Genomic DNA, 21,107 nt, shown 5'->3' on the forward strand with positions numbered 1-21,107 from the left:
TGTTTACAAAATAATAAAATAATAATAAATATGATGTTTACTAATTACTAGCCAAATTTTCTATGAAAGTATTTGGACTATTTGGACCAAGTCCAGAAAATTAAATATAAAAAAAAAAACTGAATTTTTCTAAGATGATAGAAACTAGTTGATTCTAGTAATAAATAAAATTTGAGTGTGAAAACTTGACTTAATTAAATATTTTTAATAATTGATAATTGCACTATAAATCTATAATAGTAAAAAAAATTAAACATCTTGAAAGAAATCAGCTGAGTATCATTCATTTCGTTCATGTATAATTGGCAAAAAAAAAATGTAATAAACTCAAGAACTCATCAAGTCACCACATGCCCAACTCTGTTCAACACAGTGCAACATGTTGTCCATGTTGTCATCAAAATAAACAAAAATAAAGCTCCAAGATCTTCATTAAATTAGTCGTTTTATTTAATATAATTGCAAGAACATTTGGATGATTTTATTTAAAAAAAAAAAATGGTAATCAAAGTTTATATTGACTATTGTTATCATATTTTAATTTCATACCAATGACAATAATTTAAACTGGTACAATTCAATGTTTGAAATGACTAAATTGTTTTGTTTTTTTATTTTAGAAATTGTATAATAATTACAACAACAATTACAATGGCATCAATGGAAAAATAATACCAAAGTATTCATTGAAAATACTTGTTTTAATAATGGCCATAATTTTGATGATAATTATTGGAATACTCAGTAAATTAATTTACAAAGATAGCATTATCAAAACAATCTGTGATATAAGTTAGTAATTTTTTCTTTATTTTTTGATCTAATTTCTATATTCTTCTAAACTTGATAATATTATTTTTTCAGTTACTGTTGTAGCTATATTTTTTATTGCTCTATCAATTGTCTACATGATCCATCATACTGCCAATTTTTGTACAGAATTATTACAGGCAAATTTTAATTACAATGAAATAACAAATGTACAAAATTTGATGTTTTTTAATGTCCAATTTTCGTGTGTTTTATTTGTCTTTAGTTTTTTTATGATTGTAAGTTTGAATATTATTTTATTACACAGTTTATTTTATTGTTAAAATTATTTTGAAAATGATATTTTTTATTTCTTTTTAGTTTTATTATTCAAATGTGGGTAATCCAGTAGTTCAAGTGTGGCAACATGGACCAGCTGTTGGATTTTTTGGTCTTGCTGCTGCATTTTTTTTGTCCTGCATGTTGAATATGGTCTATCAATTGCAACCAAATAATTCAAGTACCAATTGATTATTTAAAAAAAACAGTTCTTTAATTATTTGTTTATATTTTTATTTTTAGAATGAAAATAAATTAACTGATGATGAGTCGATTCAAGAAGTGGAAGGAATTGATTATGGAAGAGGAATGGCATACTCTTATTACTATGGATATTTGAGATTTGTTCTTCCTTCTGATGGTATCAATAACCCTGGTAATTTACAGCTATAAATTTGTTGATTATTAAAATATAATAACAGTATTTAATTTGTAATTATTTGTTAAGGAATTCGATCAAAAATCGAAATGTATGAAGCCAGTGAAAATGTCACGATACCTGTGAAGAAGCTTTTTATTTTAATTCCAGAGTCTGGATATATTCCTCCAGATTTATCAGAGGCATCAAATTATCGGCTTGAAGGAGCCAAGGTATGTTTGTCGATATTGAAAATTGAATAGCTATATTGATAAATTTAAATTTACAGAGTCTTCAAAGTGAAATTCGTGATAGAGCTGGAACAAAAAGACGTGATTACAAAAATACTGTATATAAAATTCATCCAAATAATTATGAACCAGGACATCGTCCAGTTTATATTGTTGTTGAAGGTGCAACACCAATGCTCACACTTTATGAAATTCTCCAGCATAATCATGAACAAACTGCAACATATAGACGAAATAAAAAGCAAATTGTTGCTTCATTTTATGAAACACTGGCTAAACTTGTTAGTGATCCAAGTTGTCGAAATGTTGTTGAGCTTGTTTATTACCAAGATGATGATGACACAGGGAATCGAATTAATGTTGCAGAAATGTTGCTTGATCGAATTCGGCAGCAAGCCCTTCAGTCATTTTAATGGACATTTTTTTTTTTATACTCAAAGCACATTTAGGTTTATGGAATAATTTTTAATGGAAATTAAATTACATTTATATTTTTTTGTATGTGCCAGCCAATTAATTAATTTGTTGAAGATTTGAACTATGATAAATTAAAAAAGAGCTTTACCTGAAAAAGATATCAATCAATGCTATACAATTTTATAATCCTAAAAAAAAAAAAAAAAGCTAGCAACATTTCAAGAATAAATTCAATAATTAATTATTTATTGTTAAAAAGAATATAAAAATAAATCGAAAAAAAATAATAACTGTTGTTTTATATTTTTTATGATAATAAAATAAAGTGTACAGTAAATTTTGATAATTTTTTTCAAGTGAAAATTACATTATGTGATAATAATTTGTTTATTTTAATTAAATTAGCAATACATAGATGTTGATTAAATTTTAGAAGCTGAAAAATAATAAATTAATAATAACAGGTAAATTTCGAGGGTGTCTTTTCCAAGCCACCCAGGAGGTAAGACATTTTGACTCGTTTTTTTTTTGTCAAGTGGTTTCTCCAGTAGACCTAATCCACTTTTCGCACGTTTTCTAGCTGCAGCTAGAATTATTTCGATGGGATTTTCAAATTTTTCGGATTGCGCTCAGAGCAGCAATTATCAACGCACGCGCATGTAAAAAAAATATATATACGTAATTATACCCGCGCTTATAGCTGCAGGTATATATTTTAAATATATATTTATTAATATTTGCGCTCATAGCAGCAATTATTAACGCACGCGCATGCAAAAAAAAATAAATATATATATGAATTATACCCGCGCTCATAGCTGCAGGTATATTTTCTATATATATAATTATACTTGCGCTCGTAGCAGCAATTATTAACGCGCGCGTATGTAAAAAAAATATACATATATATTCGATTATACCCGCGCTCATAGCAGCAGGTAAATTTTTTATTATTCACTGTGATAGGACATTTCTACAGGCTCAATTCACTATGCCACTATCACTAATTGTGATAGGACATTTCTAGGCCTTAATCACTATGCCACTATCACTTACTATCATTATTTCACACTTCACTATTTCACTATATACAATTTTGTATAAAATATTTAAATCTTGAAAATACATTTGTATTAAAATCATTTTATTGAAAACCTAAAATCATAAAAATCCTGAAACAAAAAAAATCATAATATTAACATCTTGAAAAACCTGAAATCATAAAAATTCTGAAACAAAAAAAAACATAATATTAATATCGTGAAAAACCTGAAATCATAAAAATCCTGAAACAAAAAAAAATCATAATATTAATATTGTGAACAACTTAAACTCCTTAAAAATCTGAAATCATAAAAAAACCTGAAACAGAAAAAAAACCTGAAACATACTTGAAAATTTTATTATTGTTTTTGGAAACGTGCATTCGATATCAAATAAAAAAAATACATCGCGAATGGAAAATAGGGTGATAATTTATCTATTATAAATTTTCACGATAGATAATAATTCCTAATCACCCTTGTCTACTCTGTTTGAGATAGACAAGGTCGATTCATTTTGACTTTTACACTACGACTATATTTAATTTAGCATTAAAATTGAATATATATAATTATTGTAATAATCAGTCAAAATAAATCTATACATAAAATAATGGAACGACAAGAAGCTTCAAAAAATATAGCAACAATTTTTTGAAACTTCAAGGATATTGAAGCACTTTTCCGGGATGGGTTAAAAATTACAACTAGTCAATCATGATCTAGAGGAACTTACTTTATGCCAGCAAACAGCCAAGAAGAAGTCGTCCAGGTATTCTCCAATAATCCACATAAATTCCATCACATCCTCTCAGCAAACAGCCATGAAGAAGTCGTCTAGGTAGTCTCCAATAATCCACATAAATTTTATCACATCCTCTCAGCGAAGCCATGAAGAAATTGTCAAGGTAGTCTCCAATAATCCAATTAATCCCAAATCAGCAATTGGCACTTTTTACACTTATATTCACTTTATCACTTATCATTTTTATTATATCACTTTAATTAATTTCAATTACAGATTTCTTTTTTTGTAATGAATCACTAACACTTGCACTTTCACTTTTTTTTTTTTTTATAATCACGAGTCAATCTACACGCGGTCGTTTAAAAAATTTCTAACCAAATTTAACGAACGAAAAAATTCGATACGATGTTCACTCCGCGAAAACTAAAACGAACCAACAAAAATCTAAGAAACTATTTTACTATTTCAACTTGTACTTTTTTTTTAACACCGAGCAACCACGAGGTAATTTAAAATATTTCTAACCACGAATTTACCGGACGGAAAATTTTAAGATGATATTAACCCGACGAAGCCAAAGAAGAACTGACTGAAAATTTTTTGGGAGGCCCTTTATATATCCTAGACAATCCTAGATAAAGACTAGAAGTCCTAGAGGTCGCTTTTTCTAGGAATTACCGAGTAATTCTGGGAATTACTGTCTAGTTTCGCCCTCTGCAGATCAGCCATTGGCTAACGCCAGGAAAAATTTTCGAAAAATATTTCCCGCTGCATGACTCACGTCCGGGTGAGATAGAAAATGTTACGTGGATGCCATGCGGTCGAACCAAAAAAAAAAAAAAAAAACACGTGCCAAAGAAATTTTAATTATGTTTTTCTGAATTTTAAAAATTTTTAAGAGAAAAAAAATATAAAATTAATAAGAATAATTTTCTAATTAGGATTTCGACTGATTAATCTTTTTTTCTTTTTATTTTCTTTTGTAATTACTTGAGTCATCAGATATTTTTCATACGTTTATAAAACGTATATAAAACGTATATAAAACGACATTAAAATAAATTACAAAAAATGATTAAAAAAATAATAAAATACTTAAAGTATCGTTAAAATATAATTTGAGGGATGAACATAATATTTTAAGAGATGTATTTTGAAAATATCATTATTTTATAGCCAAGTAAATTATCTTTGATACAAGTCAATTTGATTTTTAATTTTAATATATTTAAAGTCAGCATGAATTATCAAATACAATAAATTAAAAAATTTAAGAACTGCTTTCTTAAAATTTATATAAATTACCATAAAAAAAAATTAACCTGATTTTTAAATATTTTTTTTTTACTCTCAATAGTTATGAAAAAAAAAAAAACACGTGCCAAAGAAATTTTAATTATATTTTTCTGAATTTTAAAAATTTTTATAAGAAAAAAAATATAAAATTAATAAGAATAATTTTCTAATTAGGATTTCGACTGATTAACCTTTTTTTCTTTTTATTTTCTTTTGTAATTACTTGAGTCATCAGATATTTTTCATACGCTTATAAAACGTATATAAAACGTATATAAAACGTATATAAAACGTATATAAAACGATATATAAATAAATTTCGAAAAATGATTAAAAAAATAATAAAATACTTAAAAATAATAAAATAATAAAATAAGTATCGTTAAAATATAATTTGAGGGATGAACATAATATTTTAAGAGATGTATTTTGAAAATATCATTATTTTATAACCAAGTAAATTATCTTTGATAAAAGTCAATTTGATTTTTAATTTTAATATATTTAAAGACAGTATAAATTATCAAATACAATATAAATAAAAAAATTTGAAAACTGCTTTCTTAAAATTTATATAAATTACCATAAAAAAAAATTAACCTGATTTTTAAATATTTTTTTTTGACTCTCAATAGAAATGAAAAAAAAAAAAAAATAAAAATACGACAATTTGACAATATATTGAGGTCATAATTTACCAATATTTTTAAATTAATTAAAAAAAAAAAAAGACAATAGCTATTGATAGCTTGTAGAAAAACATATAAAAGCTAATCAAATTTTTTTTTCTTTATAAGTCAATTATTGTCAGTTGAGCGTGAGCAATGCTAATTTCGACAATACTCAATTAGTTTTTTTAAATTTTATTTGAAATGGCTAATTCAGTAATCAGCATCTTCACAACCATCCTCACATATTTTCTTATTAATTTTGTAAAATATAAACTATATAAAATTATTAACTGTAATTAATTTTAAAATAAACACCTGTTATTAATGAAATTAATTCAACAATTTAAATAAATTACAAGCAAAATAAATAAAATTAAATATAATTTTTATTTGTTTATTAAAAGCCCTAGATTTTCAAGATTTATTTTTGCTTTTTCTATAAATTTTAAACAGCTATTATAAACAATGATAAACAATAAAAAAAAAATGCTTTTAATGAAAACAATTTATTCATTATTAAATAGTTGATTTAATCAATAGATAATAACATGAATTTATAATTTAAAAAAAAAAAACAACGTAATAGTTTTTTTTATGTAAAATCGATGCTTCATTATGTTAACATAAGCTTATCTAATGATCGAAAAATATGTCAATAAACTGACAAACAAATAATGACTTGCGACAGGTGCTACTGTTTTTTAATTCCTCATTTTGTAATATTTCATTGACCCGGAAATGGAACTTTAACAAATCAAATTTATCAACAATTGAAAGCAAGAAGTTGCTCGTATTTCAATATTAAATTAAAAATAAAAATTCTTTAAAAAAAAACATCGGGGTAATTGTAATGAGTAAAATTGAATTACAAAATATTTTTCCTTATGGAAATGGTAAAAAAAAAAATATAATTTATCCAATGACGAATTTACATTTTAATAATGAGTCAAAAATAAAAGCAAGTATTGAAAAATAATATATAATTTATTTTAAATTATTATCTATGTTTGTAATTTTTTTTAATTAATTATTTTTTAGAGCCAAGATAGCTTTCATGAGTCAATGATTTTTATTATTAAAATAAGTCAATTATTTGGTCTTTTTCCAATATCTGGAGTTGGAAATTTAACACCAGAAACATTGGAGTTTCGTTTGAAATCATTTAGAACAATTTACAGTTTTATTATTTTTTTATTACTATCAAGTTTGTTGGTTAAATCATTGATTGTTGTTGTTGAAATTATTATGGCAACAAGTGCTCATTGTGTGTCAAGTATTCCAGGTAAATATTAAATTTTTTTTTAGCTAGAAAATTATTGTATTCAATTTTCTATCACATATATAATTACTTTATATTATTCTTACTTTTTATCGTCAGTTTTAAAGAAATATTTCTACCAGTTATTTTTATCTTTAAATTTTTTAAAACACTGATAAAATTTTACATAAAAAATCATAGAAAATTGGATAAATTATTTAGCTAATTAAACAATTTTAAAAAAAATAATTTTCAGTTGTTTTTGCGGCTGCGACAATTAACACTGGTTGCGGTGGTGCAACACTTTTCGAATATTTAATATTTACATATCTCGTTCCAAGTTGGATTACACTTCAAAAAGATTGGGCTTCAATGGAACTTCAATTAAAATGGTAATCACCATAGTAAAAATATTTTAAAATAAATAAATAAAAATAACAAAATACGTTGTAGTTTTAGCTATAACTGGCCAAAACTTCGATGCAAATTTAAGATAATTTGTGTGTTAATGCTGCTGTTTTCGATGATCGAGCATACATATTGTATCGCACAGACAATGATGATCCAGACAGTAACAAATTTGTGCAACAATTCTACAAAACAAACAATAACAAATAACGATAATATTTTATTTTTCGATTGTAAGTTTAACATAATATTTTTACAATAATTTCTTCAGTTTATTCCCATTAATTAATTTATTTTTTTCAAGTTATTTACGAAATTGGAAAATACTTTTCACTTTTCATAATAACAATCTCTTGTTATATCTGGAATTTCACAGATTTATTTATCATATTGGTTTGTATTTTTTTCGATTAATAAATTATCTCAATTGATTATAAATTTATAAATAATGAAAAAAAAATTAAAAAGGTTTCTACTGGTCTCGCTGAAAGATATAAATATTTGAATAATGTTACAATGACATCAATAATGTGGGATGATCATGTTGCTTATTGGCAAGAACTGAGAAAAAATTACAGTTCATTAAGTAAAATAGTCAAACAAACAGACAAAATATTATCACCACTTATTTTCATATCTTGTTTTCATAATTTTTCATTCATTTGTCTTCGGCTACTCATCGGAATTTCGTAAGATAATTTTTTCTTACATTAAAAATAAAAAATTAATTTCTACAATAAATTTTTTTTTATTCCAGGCCAAATGGTGATTTTAGTTTTACTTCTATTTATCCATTTTTATCATTTGTATTTGTCGTTGTGAGAATGCTGACTGTTATGTTTTCCATTGCGAGAATCAATGACAATAGTAAAAATAGTCTTGCTGTTATTTTTACCTGTGAACAATCGAAATACACAATTGAGGTTTTTTTAAATTAACTTTTAATTTATATTTTGTAATTATTTATGTTGTTTAAATGCTCTTGAATCTTACTGGGCCTTCAAAGAACATTTTTATTTTAATGATTGAGCTTTTTATTTGTAGAAAATTTTATATGGATTTATCAATAATTGCAGACTGAACGCTTGCAGTATCAATTGGCTAATGATAAAATTGCTCTGAGTGCAATGAACTTTTTTTTTATCACACGTAATTTTATAGTAACTGTAAGTAACTATTATTATTTTAAAAATTGACAATAATTAATATCAAGATTTCAGGTTGCTGGGGCTGTTTTCACTTATGAAATAATGTTACTTCAATTTTCAAAATCTGGAAAATAACGTAATTATAAATTAAAAATTTTAGTATTTTTTTTTTTTTTCAACATTTAAAATTATTTATAATTTATAAAAAAAATTATTTATACAATTTTAATTATATTTAAAATCTATAATATTAAACTTATTTAAATAAAAACAATTTTATAATTTTATTCTACAGTTTTTATTTTTGGCATGTATCGTAGCTTATTTAAAATTTAAAAAAATTTCAACAAATAAAATTGTAAAATTTAGTGATATTTTTTTTTTAGATTATTAATTTATGTTATTATAATAATTTTTCATCATAAAAACAAGATAACAGCTACATTTTAAATAAAACATTTTTTCAAAAAAAATTACCACATATTTGGATATTATTTTTTTAAATTATCTTTATATGAATGATGTTATACGAAATTGCAGTCTTAAAATTTTCGTGGCAGTTTTTTTTTGATATATATATATTTATGTATTTTTACCAATTAATTTTTCTTATGACATCAATTTTTCTAGTTGTTATTTTAATATTTACAGTTAAATTGATTCAATTTTTTTCTATACAAATTTTCTCAAATATAAAAATGTATAATTTCCAAAAAAAAAATAAAAAAAAAAAACATTAAAAAATTATTAAATTAATAAATAATATTTATTTTTTTTTGTTTATAATTTATCATAAATAATTTAATTTATTTTAATAGAAGTTTTGGAAGTGTAGTCATCTTGAAAAATTTGATAATTAAATTTGTCCACAACAATCACACGTGTATTGTAAATTCTAATTTTTCTTGTTCTGTTTTTTGTTTATATCTAAAACAATAAAATATCCCAATTAATAATGATTGTTAATAATAAATTATGAGTGATATAAAATATAATTACCTAGAAATTAAAGTTTCAGCAGCTTCAACTGATAAACGTCCAAGACTTCCACCATGATGTGTTGTTAATCTTTGCCAAGCACAGTCACGATCACACTCTGCTTCGCTCAATTCACGACCGTCACTGAAGCCACTTGGTGGCAACAATGTCATGTCCTCCACCGAACTGTATAAATTAATAAATTATTATTATGAAAAAAATGATCATCAACATTGTATTTCAATTGTAAGAAAAATTTTTATTAAAAAAAAATAAAAAAGCTTCTAGCTAAATTAATATATTTCTATTGTTGCAAACCAAACAAACCTTGGCTACCTGCGAGAAGATCGACTCGGTTGTCGACTGCGTCTTCGACCGAGTGATGGTGAACCCTCATTATTTGATTCAGTACTTGACTCAATACCTCGTGAGAATGCATCTATAAATGAAATATCTATTAGTTAAAATTCAAGAACAATAAAATTATCAAGCTTACCTCTGCAAGGTTTAACTGGAACTCTATAACTTGGTCCAGCACATTCACCACATGGTGAAACAGAAGTATCACTTCCTGATCCTGGATGACTTGGTCGTATTTTACCCTCTGCCTCAGCAATACTTGGAAAATATCTTTGCTTATGCCATCTTGATGCTTTTGATCTTGAATAAGCATAAATAAAATTAGCATCAATCAAAAAAAAAAAACAAAATGATAATTAAATTTACTAAAAAATACCTTTCAAAATCAATTGAAGATCTTTCATAATTAATCATATTAATATCTTCATTTTCTAAATGTCCAAAAGTCTTAAATTGCATGGTATAATCAAGTGTTGCTGTTGTAACAGCTCTATTGTCTCTCCCAGGAACACTGAATGTAGCATATGGACTAATTTCATACATTTCTAATAGAAAAAAAAATATAAATTTCCATTAAAAAAATTATTTATCATTGATATAAAAATATTTTATTACCTGAACTATGATCAGAAGTTTTGTGACTGTCCTGCTTGACCGGTGAGCTTGTATATACTTGATGATTTTTTCTATTATCACGTTCAGCAGTAGATTTTAATTGAACAGTTGACATACAACTGGATAAATGATGTGATTGATGTTCCATATGTTGATTTGAATCAAGATCACTTTGTCCACTAACTTGACCCGGTAAAATACCACTTAAATAATTTGATCTTTCATTTTTTTTTAGCACAACGTAGCCCAAAATAATTGCTGACATAATTAATATAATAACACAAATAAATGGAATAATAATATAAAAAATTTTATGACTATGTGGTTCAATGTCATGTTCATCATCCATAACAAGATCATCTGGTGGTCCAATACTTATTCCATTCAATGTTGTAGTTGAAAAATCAATTTTAGTTTGTGTTGATCCAGCATCATTGTGTGCTGTTAAACTTAAGCTGTACCAAGTAGCTGGTTTAAGATCTCGTATGTTAAGATTTTCAGTTGCTTTACTAGCAACAAGTATCCAAGATTCAGTATTAATACGTCGTTTATATTCAATTGTATAATAATGAATTGGACAACCACCATTTGGCCATGATAGTAAATTAATTCTAACTGATGTTGAATTTGCAATAATAATATCTTTGTCTTTTGGTAATGGTGGTGCAGTACCTTTAGTTGTTGCACTTATTAAAGCACTTGGATCACCAGTTCCAACTCTATTATGAGCTGTTAAATGTGCAACATATGATGAGCCACATTTTAATCCATTCAAGGTAAATTCAGTTTGTTCTGGTGAAAGCATTATTTCTTCCCAGCCACCTTGATCTTTTTTATAACTCAATACATATCCTTGTATTGTTGCACCACCATTATTTGGATGTATCCATCTAAATTTAGCACTGTGAGTTGTTGTATATTGAAGCTCAAGTTGTGGTGCTTTTGGTGGCATTACAACAACCAATGTATATGTTATTGAATCATCACCAAATAAATTATTTGTTGAGCAAGTATAATTACCAGCAATTGATTGTTCAACTGCATGAATATTTAAATGACCTTCAGCTGTTATTTCATATTGACGACCAGTTGATAATTGTACACTTCTGTATGTCCAAATTGGTCTTGGTGTTGGATTACCAACAACAAGACATGATAAAGTTACTGATGATTTAACAGCACGACGAAGAAATTGTGAAAATGATGCAATACGAGCTGGTGCACGTGTGTTTGTTGTTTGTGTTACAATTGTTGTTGGTTCACCTTCACCAAGACCAGTTGTTGCTGATACCCAAAATTCATACAATTGGCTAAAAGAAAAAACAAAGTTAACACTTTGGTAATTTTATTACGTGGGTAAAAATATTACCTTTCAGTTAAACCACGTAATTCCATGGTGAGTGTGTCTGTTGGTGAGCTTGGTGGTTCATGCATTATATGGGTATTATGACGACTTGTACCAGTTTCTTTACTGTAAATTGTATACTGTGAAACTTTGCCATTTGGTTGAAAAGGTGGTAACCACGACACCAAAATGCTTTCAGCAGTTAATGCAAGAGCTTTAATACCCGCAGGTGGTCCAGGAACTAAAGTTTAAATTAAATTAAATTAAATTATAAAAACAAGGCTATAAATTAAATTTAATTTTACTGACCATCTTCTTCAGTTGTACAATAAATTGCTGAACTTAAAACTCCATCACCAGCTCCAGTGTATGCCAATACTCGTATTGAATAATTTGTAAATTTATAAAGTGTATGAAGATAAGTTTCTTCACTTGATGTACGTTTTACTTCACCGACAGTTGATATTTCCATGTTATCAGTTGGTACTGGTCGATAATAAATTTTGTATCCTTGAATAATACCACCATGTAGATGAGCTGGTGGTAAACCCCATGATACTTTAACACTTTGAGATGATAAAGGTGAGCATGTTACCTGGCTCGGCGGAGCTTCTGGCACTGTAAATACAAAACAATAAAACATTATTTCATACAATAAATAAATTTCGTTAATTTCAAGTTTAAAATTCAATTTTTTTTAATGAAATTAATAGCTTACCTCCTTCCTGGGTAGTACCAATGATGAAAGAGCTAGAAGGACCACTTGAAATGCTGTTAAATGCCCGAACAGAAATATCATATTTAGTAAATTTTCTAAGTCCCGTAAGTTGAACTTTAGTTGTTGCCCAGCCATTGACAGTTAAACTTTTGCTCTGGTTAACATCAGACGTTGCTGAAGAGTGCTCAAACCAGGTCACAATATATCCAAGCAAGTCACCATTGCAAGACTCCTTTGGTGGTGTTTGCCATTCAACAACAAGCTCACCTGGACCGGCTGATTGTACTTTGACATTTTGTGGTGGTTCTGTTGGTGCTTCCTCTTGTGTTTTAGCAACAACTGGATCAGTTGGTTCACTAGCGTCAATTGAATTTATTGCAAATATTCTAAATGTATATGTTACAGCTGGATGAAGACCACCAACAAGAGCTATTTCTTGACTATCATCACTTGTTTCATATTTTGATAAATCATTTTGTGTAGGATTGCTTGATCCACCACCAATATTTGAGCTACCAGGTGTAAATGTAACATTGTGAGTTTTTGATGGTTCCCAGTCATCAGCTAGACCATGTCCCAATGCTCGATATTGAATTATATAATTTCTTATTGGACTATTTCCATTGAATGATTTTTTCCATGATAGCCTAATTGATCTTGAGCCAATTTCAATTATTTCTAATGCTGTTGGTGGATCAGGACGTTCTAAAATACAAAATAATAAATTGAATGATACCATTTTCATTATTTATCGAAAAAAAAAATAATTACCTTGCACTGCAAAGTAGATTAAATGTTCACTTCTTCCATATGCATTATCAGCCATACATCGATAAATTCCTGAATCTTGTCTGTCACTGTTACAAACTGATAATTGTGATTTTAATCCATCGTCTGTTTTAACTTGGCTTATACTTAATCTATGATCATTTGTATCTAAGTGTTCATTATTATGTATCCATTGAATTTTAATTGGATCATCACCAATAACAGTACAATCAAGTGTTACTGATTCACCTCTTCTTATTGTTACATTTTTACTTTTAACTTCAAATCTTGCTGGTTCTATAAAATAATTTTTAATTAACAAAAAATGAAATTTTAAATATGAAATTATATTTACAAGACTAACCATTAACTGATATGTAAATAACTTTGCTTAGACCAGAGCCAATACCATTATTAGCACGACAAAGATAATGTCCTTCATCTTGAGGACCAGCAGATGCTGTCCAAAGTGAACCATTAGCTAAAATTGTTATTCTACTATCTAATGAATTACTTAATTGTTGATAATCATTTGAGCTTCTTCCTCTTCCTCTTAGCCAAGTTATTCTTGGTGGAGGAAATCCTTTAGCTTCACAGTGTATATTAAGAGGATTACCAAGAAGACTAGCAACATCTTGTGGCTCAAATGTCCATTGTGGTGCTACTTTTACTAACAATTCAGCAGTATGATTTACCTTAGCAGCACTATTTGTTGCAACACACGTATATTTTCCACTGTGACGTGATGAAAGTTCCTTGAATACTAATAAACTAAAAAATTCAGCAGCTCTTTCTTCAATCTAAAATATTGAAATAGATAAATTTTAATATCAAAAAAATAAAAATATAAATATTTATATTTACCCTGAGAGATGAAGGTAATGGTTCACCATCTTTTAGCCATGAAAAATATATAGGAAGATCACCAGACGTTACACTACATGTAACTTGAGCTCTACTTCCTTCTTGTAAACTTGGTGGAAATCCAAATGGACTCATAACAGGTGGACCTATTTTTATTAAAAAAATATTTATAAAAATATCTCAAAAGAATATGTAAAGTATATGTTTAAATAATATTGATACTAACTGCTAACTGTTAATTTAATATCACGACTTGCTGTTTCACCAGTTGATGCTCTAACTGTGCATGTATAAGAACCAGCATCATTTGGATCAATACTTGTTATTGTGACATATCCCTCAGTGTCAATACGATGACGCATATCCAGTGGCAATTGAATACCACTTCTTGACCATTCAACTGATGTTATTGGATAGCCTGAGTAGGGACAAGCAATGGTTGTATCATCTCCAGCAATTGCTCGTATAGGACCAATTGATCGAATATAAGGTGGTCCTGTAAAAATCATCATAGAAATTATTATTCTAAAAATAATATAAATTAGTATATTTATTTTACCGTAAATATTTAAACGTGATTTGTGTTCAATTGCAGCCAGAGTATTTCTAGCAACACAAGCATACAATCCACCATCTTCTGTACCAACTGATGTTATATTTAAATGGCTGATTACATCACCAGATTGATCAACATACTGACCAATTGCATATCTAAAAAAAAAAAAAAGATTTGATATATTTTTTGATTGAATGTTAATTGCCCAGGAATAATTGAATCATACCTGTGACTTTGGGTAATTTCATTGAGAGGTTCACCATCAAGTAGCCAGGTAAATGATGGTGGTGGTGAACCAGATGCTGAACATCTTAATGACACTGGTGGACCAGGTCTCAATGCTTGTTTTATAAATGTATATTGTAATTCAGGTATTGTATCACCTAATTTAAGTTCAGCAGTTGCTTGAGCATTTTCTTTATCACTTCTTACTAAACATTGATACATTCCTTTGTCTCTACGACCAACTGATCCAATAACAAGTACAAGTGGAACTAATAAACGAATTCTTGTGTCTTGAACTGTTAATACAGGAACACCATCATGTAACCACTCAACAGATTCAACTGGATAGCCTTCAACACTGCAATTCATTGTTGCCGCATCACCTGAATTGACAACTTGAAGTCGTGGTTGTATTCTAGCATTTAATTTTGATGTTACTGATAAATGTGTCTCTGCTCTTTGTTCACCAAATTGATTTGTTGCACGGCATATATATCTGCCGGCATCAAGAGCATCAACACGACGTATTTGCATCAAATCACCCCAGAGTTGAATTCTCCCATATGATTCGACAGGTACTGGATGTCCTGTTTATATTTTTATAAATATTTTCATTTGTAAAATAAAGTTACAAAGGACAAGGCTTTTATGAAATTAAAATTACCATTAACATCTCGGTACCAGGTGAAAGTTGGTGGTGGACTGCCTTGAGCAGAACATGTTAAATGTACGTCTGATCCTCGTTCAGCAGATATTGCAATTTGAGAACGTTGCATCAACCTTGGTGGCATTGATCCATTTGGTTCTTGATAGAAAAAAAAAACAGATACAATTATTGTTAAATGTAATTTGGATAGAAAAAATATTTAATTGATTTTGTGTTATTAATAGCTATCAAGCTTACCAGTTACTGTCAATGTGACATGTTCACTTTTTCGTCTTTCACCAGTTAATGTATGCAAAGTTAAACACCAGTATGTCACTCTTCCATCTTCCACTTTGGTATTTCTAATATGAAGATCACCCTGTGACGTCACAACGAATCTACCACCTGAATAATTAAATTAACAAAATCAATGTTGAATATTTAACAGTGAATCCTTAAAAATAGGCTATAGAAATTAATTATTTTTCGATAAAGAAAAATCGAAATATATATTGCCACTTTGTCAATAATAAATTTATAAATTATAATTTTTATTTTATTTAATAAACTATTTATATTTTATATTTTTTGTAGATTATTTATACATCAAATTGAATTTGTTATTGTGAGTTTAAAAAAAAAGTTTCAATTTCAAAGGAAAATTAAAATAAAGTAAATAGTAAAAATTCATTTATCAACTATTTACACTGTAAGCTGAATAAAAATATATTTATTTTTGTTTTCAATTCATTTTGTTTTTTAATATTTATTTTACTCCAATCACATTTATTTATTTATACTATCATCTAGTTTTTCTGTAGAAATTTTGTTAAATTCTTTTTTAAACAAATATGAAATGTTGAAAATAAATTTCAACGATTGAATTACATCAACAAAAAAATATCAAACATGTTTTTAAAAGTTAAATTACTATTGTTTTTATTTTTCTAGACAATATAAATATACTATAAAAATTTAATATCAAAGTAATATTAATTTTCTCATTTGAAGAAAAAAATTGTCCAACTTTTTTCTACTGTGTGACTTTTTATACTGATAGTAATTAAAAAATGAAAATAAATAAGAAGATAGGTCGAGTAGCTTTTTGTAGCATATAAAAATGTAAAAGAAAAAAAAAAATATGGATGAGTTATTATTACAAGTATGATGATGATGATGATGGAACTACTTGGAAGCGTAAAGTAACGACCGTTGAAATAAAAAAAATAAAAAAAGGGAGTTGACTTTTTACGCAAGACTTGTTGTTGAACATTAAATAGAGTTGTGAAATAAATCAGTATGTTTTAAGAACTCTTTTTCATGATGCTACATATGTTTACAATTTTTTTTATATAATATTTTTTCCCTTTTTTAATAAATTGAAATTTTTAGTTTAAAAAAAAATTCATGTTATGCTGTTGTTTCGACTGTTGTAAATATTATTTCGATTTTTTATTTACAGAAAATATCGTAAATTGTTTCTATTAATTTTGTAAATTGTTGAGCTAAAAGATTTATCTTGTTTTATGTATTTTTATAATATAAATTACAAATGAGGTTTGTTGTTCTTTTTGGCTTTGAGATTAGTATTTACCTGTGTCAATACTACCAGGCAGCAAAATGGCATCATCACGATACCATGATGTCACAGTCAAATGTTCTTTGACATCTTCTCTTGCAGTGCATGACAAAACTGCATTGCATCCCTCAGCAACTGGTGATCTATTCACTCGAATATCATAACCCGGTACAGTCAACACTGAAAATATATCAAAACATCAAAAAATAAAATAAATAACAATTGAAAATATTAATCTGCTTGAATGAAAATACAAAAATAAAAAAAAAATCAATTTGTCGCCATGAAAATTAAAATAACAAAATAATATTCTTCATTTTTAATTTGAACCATTTAACTACCGAAAATCTTTAAAATTAAAATTACAAAAATTATAAATAAATTGTTAATTAATTTTATTTTTACAATTTATCTAAAATACTAAAAATACTATTGAAAATAAATAAGTAAAAAGTAAATTTAAAAATGTAAAATAAAAATAAACAAAATAGATAAGTAAAATTTTATTCAAATAAAAAAATCAGATAATGTTGATGGAGTATCGACGTTAATCTTGAGTAAAATTTGAAATGGTATGAATACGATAAATGTCTCAAGAGTGAATGACGTCCAAAGCGGAAGAAAAGCTCATATGAAGCATTATATAAAAGTGGAGCTTCATACACACTCGAGTGTGTTCTTCGGATGAATAAAAAGGGTGTATGGGAAAACAACGAGGGGAGTTTAGAAATATTTTTTTCTTTTATTTTTCCTTTTTTTTTCTATCAAGGACAAAAGAAATATAAGCGGAAAGAGAGAGAGAGAGAAAGTGTAAAAGAGATGACAATGAAATGTAGTTTGGTTGTGAAAAAGCTTCATCGAAAATGAGCTATTCACGAGAACAGCTGGTGGACACGAGTTGAAAGTTTAAAACTGAGTCGATTTCGATGTCATTATAGATAAAAATTCTTCGGGTATTCAGTCTTGTAAACCTTGTTTTGTCCTTACACACTTGGTAAATTTTTTTTCACTGATTTTGACCAACTGATAACTCTCTTTTCATCGCAAACTTTTTAAAACAAAAAAACACACATTAAATATTGAATGAGTTTATTTTGCTTTTGAGATAAAATTTCTTTTGAGGAATATTAAAACAAATAAAATATTGTTTAATCAGCATTTGTGCAATTGAATTGTGAAATAATATTTTCAAAAAGACTTTTGAATCAAAGAAACGTTTTTTTCTTTTTTTCAATTTATTTTTTAATTTACAAATATGAAAAGTTAATTATCAAGATAATAATTGTCGGATAAAAAAATTAAAAGACGACAAGATCTACGAAATAATAATTGATAAGTATTATTAGAAAGGAAAAAAAGATAAATATGAAATTCAATAGAAACGTAGAAAATATTTCTAAGATCGAATCGAAATTTCTTGTATAGAAAAAAGTATTTTTTTCTTTAGATTTATTTTTTTTTCAGATTTATTTCGTGAAAACTTTTTCTTCGTAAATACATTTTGGAAAACCAAGTTTATTTCGAAACTGTCGATGCTTGGTCAGCGAATATTTTTTGATCGAATTTCCTTCTCAAGATAGAAAACAAATTTATATTTTTTTTTTGGATTGAAAAACTTTATCGCAAAGAATTCGAAATTGTTTTATCATTTTTTTTTTTTACTTTCACAAAATGTTCCACAAATTTTGAATGAATAAAAAATAAACTAAATATATTTGAAAATTTTATTACTCCAGTAGAAATTTCAGGAAAATCTTGATGACAATTTAATCGTATTAATTTTTTCTCCAGATCGGTAACTGATGAAAGAACTTGATCAAGATCTGATGATTAATTTGAAACGTAAAACTACTGACCAGGTAATTATTATACATATATTTAAATAATTAACACTGGTGTACAACTTCAACTAAATGATTAGGATATAATTGGATAATTTGAGGGTCGAGTTTGTTCAGAGTTACACAACAATTTACAAACTCTAAATAAATAGATGGAACTTTTGAAAATAAAAAACAAGCTTAATTTAACTGATAGAAAAAAAAAATTTAGAGTAGTTGTATAAGACAATTGAGTTAGAACTTTGCTAAGAATACAATAATAAAACTTTTTCGAAAAAATTTCCAACATTTATCGAGTTGTTTTTTTACATTAATTTTCAATTAATTTTTTGAATAATAATTAAGCTTTTTAGTTTACTCGGTAAAAAAATATTCAATTAATTAATTACATAATTTTAGAAAATAAATAATTATAATTTATTTATCCTAATTAATTTTTATCACTTTTTTTTGTTCAAAAAAATATTACACTATTATTTTACATTTTATCAAGCAACTGCAGGTATCCAACATTTTTTTTTTTTTTGTTGTTTTCAATCATCAAATAAATTACCAACAACGTAGTAAAAATAAAAAATAAATTTTCTTTTTTCTTTTAAATTATTAACGTTAAATATTTGCATGAGAATATTATGTAAATATCAATTTAAAAAATAAATTCATATAAAAATTGACTGGATAGAAAATTATTCTCAAGTTGAATGTTATTATTTTTTTTTGTTGCGATAATAAATTTAAAAAAAAAGAAGAGTTATATTGGCGTATGGATTAAGGGGCTAAGGAAAAAAAAATAATAATAAAAATAAAAAAAAATACAAAGTAAACAGGGATCGTGATGCTCTCTCGTTGTTGTATAGCACGTAATCATCTATTTGAATTTCGACTCACGTAGGCTTCTTTTTATTTCCAATATATACTTTGGTGGAAAAAATTTTGTCCAATCCATAAAATTGCCTTTCCACAAAACGTTTTTTTTTTTTTGAATATAGAATTTTTTTTTTCATGACACTTTTTTATCACTTAAATTCACTTTAAGAAAAACAAATCGTATTTTATGTAAATAATTCATGATAAATTTAAAAAAAAATTTAAATATTTAATTTAATTTAATTTAATTTAATTAATACAATATTTTAAAAAGAATTTTAATTCAAATTAATCTCTTTGATTCTTTATATTTTTAAAAATAATTAGTGTTAGTGTTAATGATAAATTTGAAAAAATATTTTAAATATCAAAATAACATTTCATTTAATTTTATAACTAGAATATTTATAATTAATTTGAATCCAAATTAAACTCTGATTTTTTATATTTCTCAATAATAATTAATGTTAAATTTTTTCATCTAAATTTATTTATTTATTTAATGATAAATGATAAATTTGGAAAAACATTTTGAATATAAAAATAACATTTCATTTAATTTTATAACTAAAATAAATTTTAATTCAAATTAGGCTCTTTGATTTTTTATATTTTTAAATATTATTAATTATTATTAATAATTTATTACTAATATTAAAATAATAATAACAATATTAAAAAATAAAAATCGAAAAAGAGATTAATTTGAATGAAAATTATTAAAAAATATTTCAGTAATAAAATTAAATTAAAAGATAAAATATCATTGAGATATTTAAAATGTTTTAAGCATTTTTTTTGGACAATAATTTTAGATCAATCAATAAAATCAATTGGAAAAATTCACATGGTCATTGGTCAGACATGTCATATATAAATTAAATTGGCCACTAATTAAATCAAAGTATCATTGTAATAATAAGTGTAACTTAGTTAAAATTAAATGTAAGATGAGATATAGTATGAAAGTTTTATGCTCAACGGGGTGTTGGATTTTACAGGGTTAAAAGTTTGAGGGTGAGATTTTCATTGTTTCTATACATATCTATATAATAATA

General features: G+C 26.1%; 2 protein-coding genes across 2 annotated transcripts in view; one reads left to right on the top strand and one right to left on the bottom strand.

Annotated features, from left to right (window-relative positions):
- Nucleotides 1–661: 661 nt before the first annotated feature.
- On the top strand, nt 662–2,298 carry LOC122858435 (stimulator of interferon genes protein). Its single transcript, XM_044161332.1, has 6 exons — nt 662–792; nt 865–1,049; nt 1,132–1,242; nt 1,333–1,465; nt 1,538–1,680; nt 1,737–2,298. The coding sequence occupies exons 1-6, from the start codon at nt 708–710 to the stop codon at nt 2,109–2,111; spliced, it is 1,032 nt and encodes a 343-aa protein (XP_044017267.1). The 5' UTR covers nt 662–707; the 3' UTR covers nt 2,112–2,298.
- A 7,211-nt stretch (nt 2,299–9,509) lies between these two features.
- The window catches only part of LOC122858438 (Down syndrome cell adhesion molecule-like protein Dscam2), a 45,039-nt gene continuing 33,441 nt past the window's right edge, over nt 9,510–21,107 (bottom strand). The window contains exons 5-22 of the mRNA XM_044161334.1: nt 17,357–17,521; nt 16,021–16,167; nt 15,781–15,921; nt 15,118–15,703; nt 14,895–15,046; nt 14,562–14,831; nt 14,336–14,481; nt 13,836–14,271; nt 13,475–13,768; nt 12,704–13,408; nt 12,295–12,603; nt 12,010–12,226; nt 10,641–11,950; nt 10,402–10,570; nt 10,162–10,325; nt 9,993–10,104; nt 9,687–9,851; nt 9,510–9,614 (exon numbers count right to left, since the gene is read on the bottom strand). Coding sequence (XP_044017269.1) covers nt 9,998–10,104; nt 10,162–10,325; nt 10,402–10,570; nt 10,641–11,950; nt 12,010–12,226; nt 12,295–12,603; nt 12,704–13,408; nt 13,475–13,768; nt 13,836–14,271; nt 14,336–14,481; nt 14,562–14,831; nt 14,895–15,046; nt 15,118–15,703; nt 15,781–15,921; nt 16,021–16,167; nt 17,357–17,521 — 5,318 coding nt within the window. The 3' untranslated portion in view covers nt 9,510–9,614; nt 9,687–9,851; nt 9,993–9,997. The remainder of the gene's footprint in view (nt 9,615–9,686; nt 9,852–9,992; nt 10,105–10,161; nt 10,326–10,401; nt 10,571–10,640; nt 11,951–12,009; nt 12,227–12,294; nt 12,604–12,703; nt 13,409–13,474; nt 13,769–13,835; nt 14,272–14,335; nt 14,482–14,561; nt 14,832–14,894; nt 15,047–15,117; nt 15,704–15,780; nt 15,922–16,020; nt 16,168–17,356; nt 17,522–21,107) is intronic.

Source organism: Aphidius gifuensis, linkage group LG5, assembly GCF_014905175.1.
Source record: "Aphidius gifuensis isolate YNYX2018 linkage group LG5, ASM1490517v1, whole genome shotgun sequence".
Lineage (NCBI taxonomy): Eukaryota > Metazoa > Arthropoda > Insecta > Hymenoptera > Braconidae > Aphidius > Aphidius gifuensis.

Bases quoted from the DNA above. Each gene is read 5' to 3' on its own strand.
- LOC122858435 (XM_044161332.1), top strand. From the start codon at position 708: ATGGCCATAATTTTGATGATAATTATTGGAATACTCAGTAAATTAATT. The intron at 793-864 runs GTTAGTAATTTT...TTATTTTTTCAG, and splicing joins CAAAACAATCTGTGATATAA to TTACTGTTGTAGCTATATTT. The intron at 1,243-1,332 runs GTCTATCAATTG...TTTTATTTTTAG, and splicing joins TGTCCTGCATGTTGAATATG to AATGAAAATAAATTAACTGA.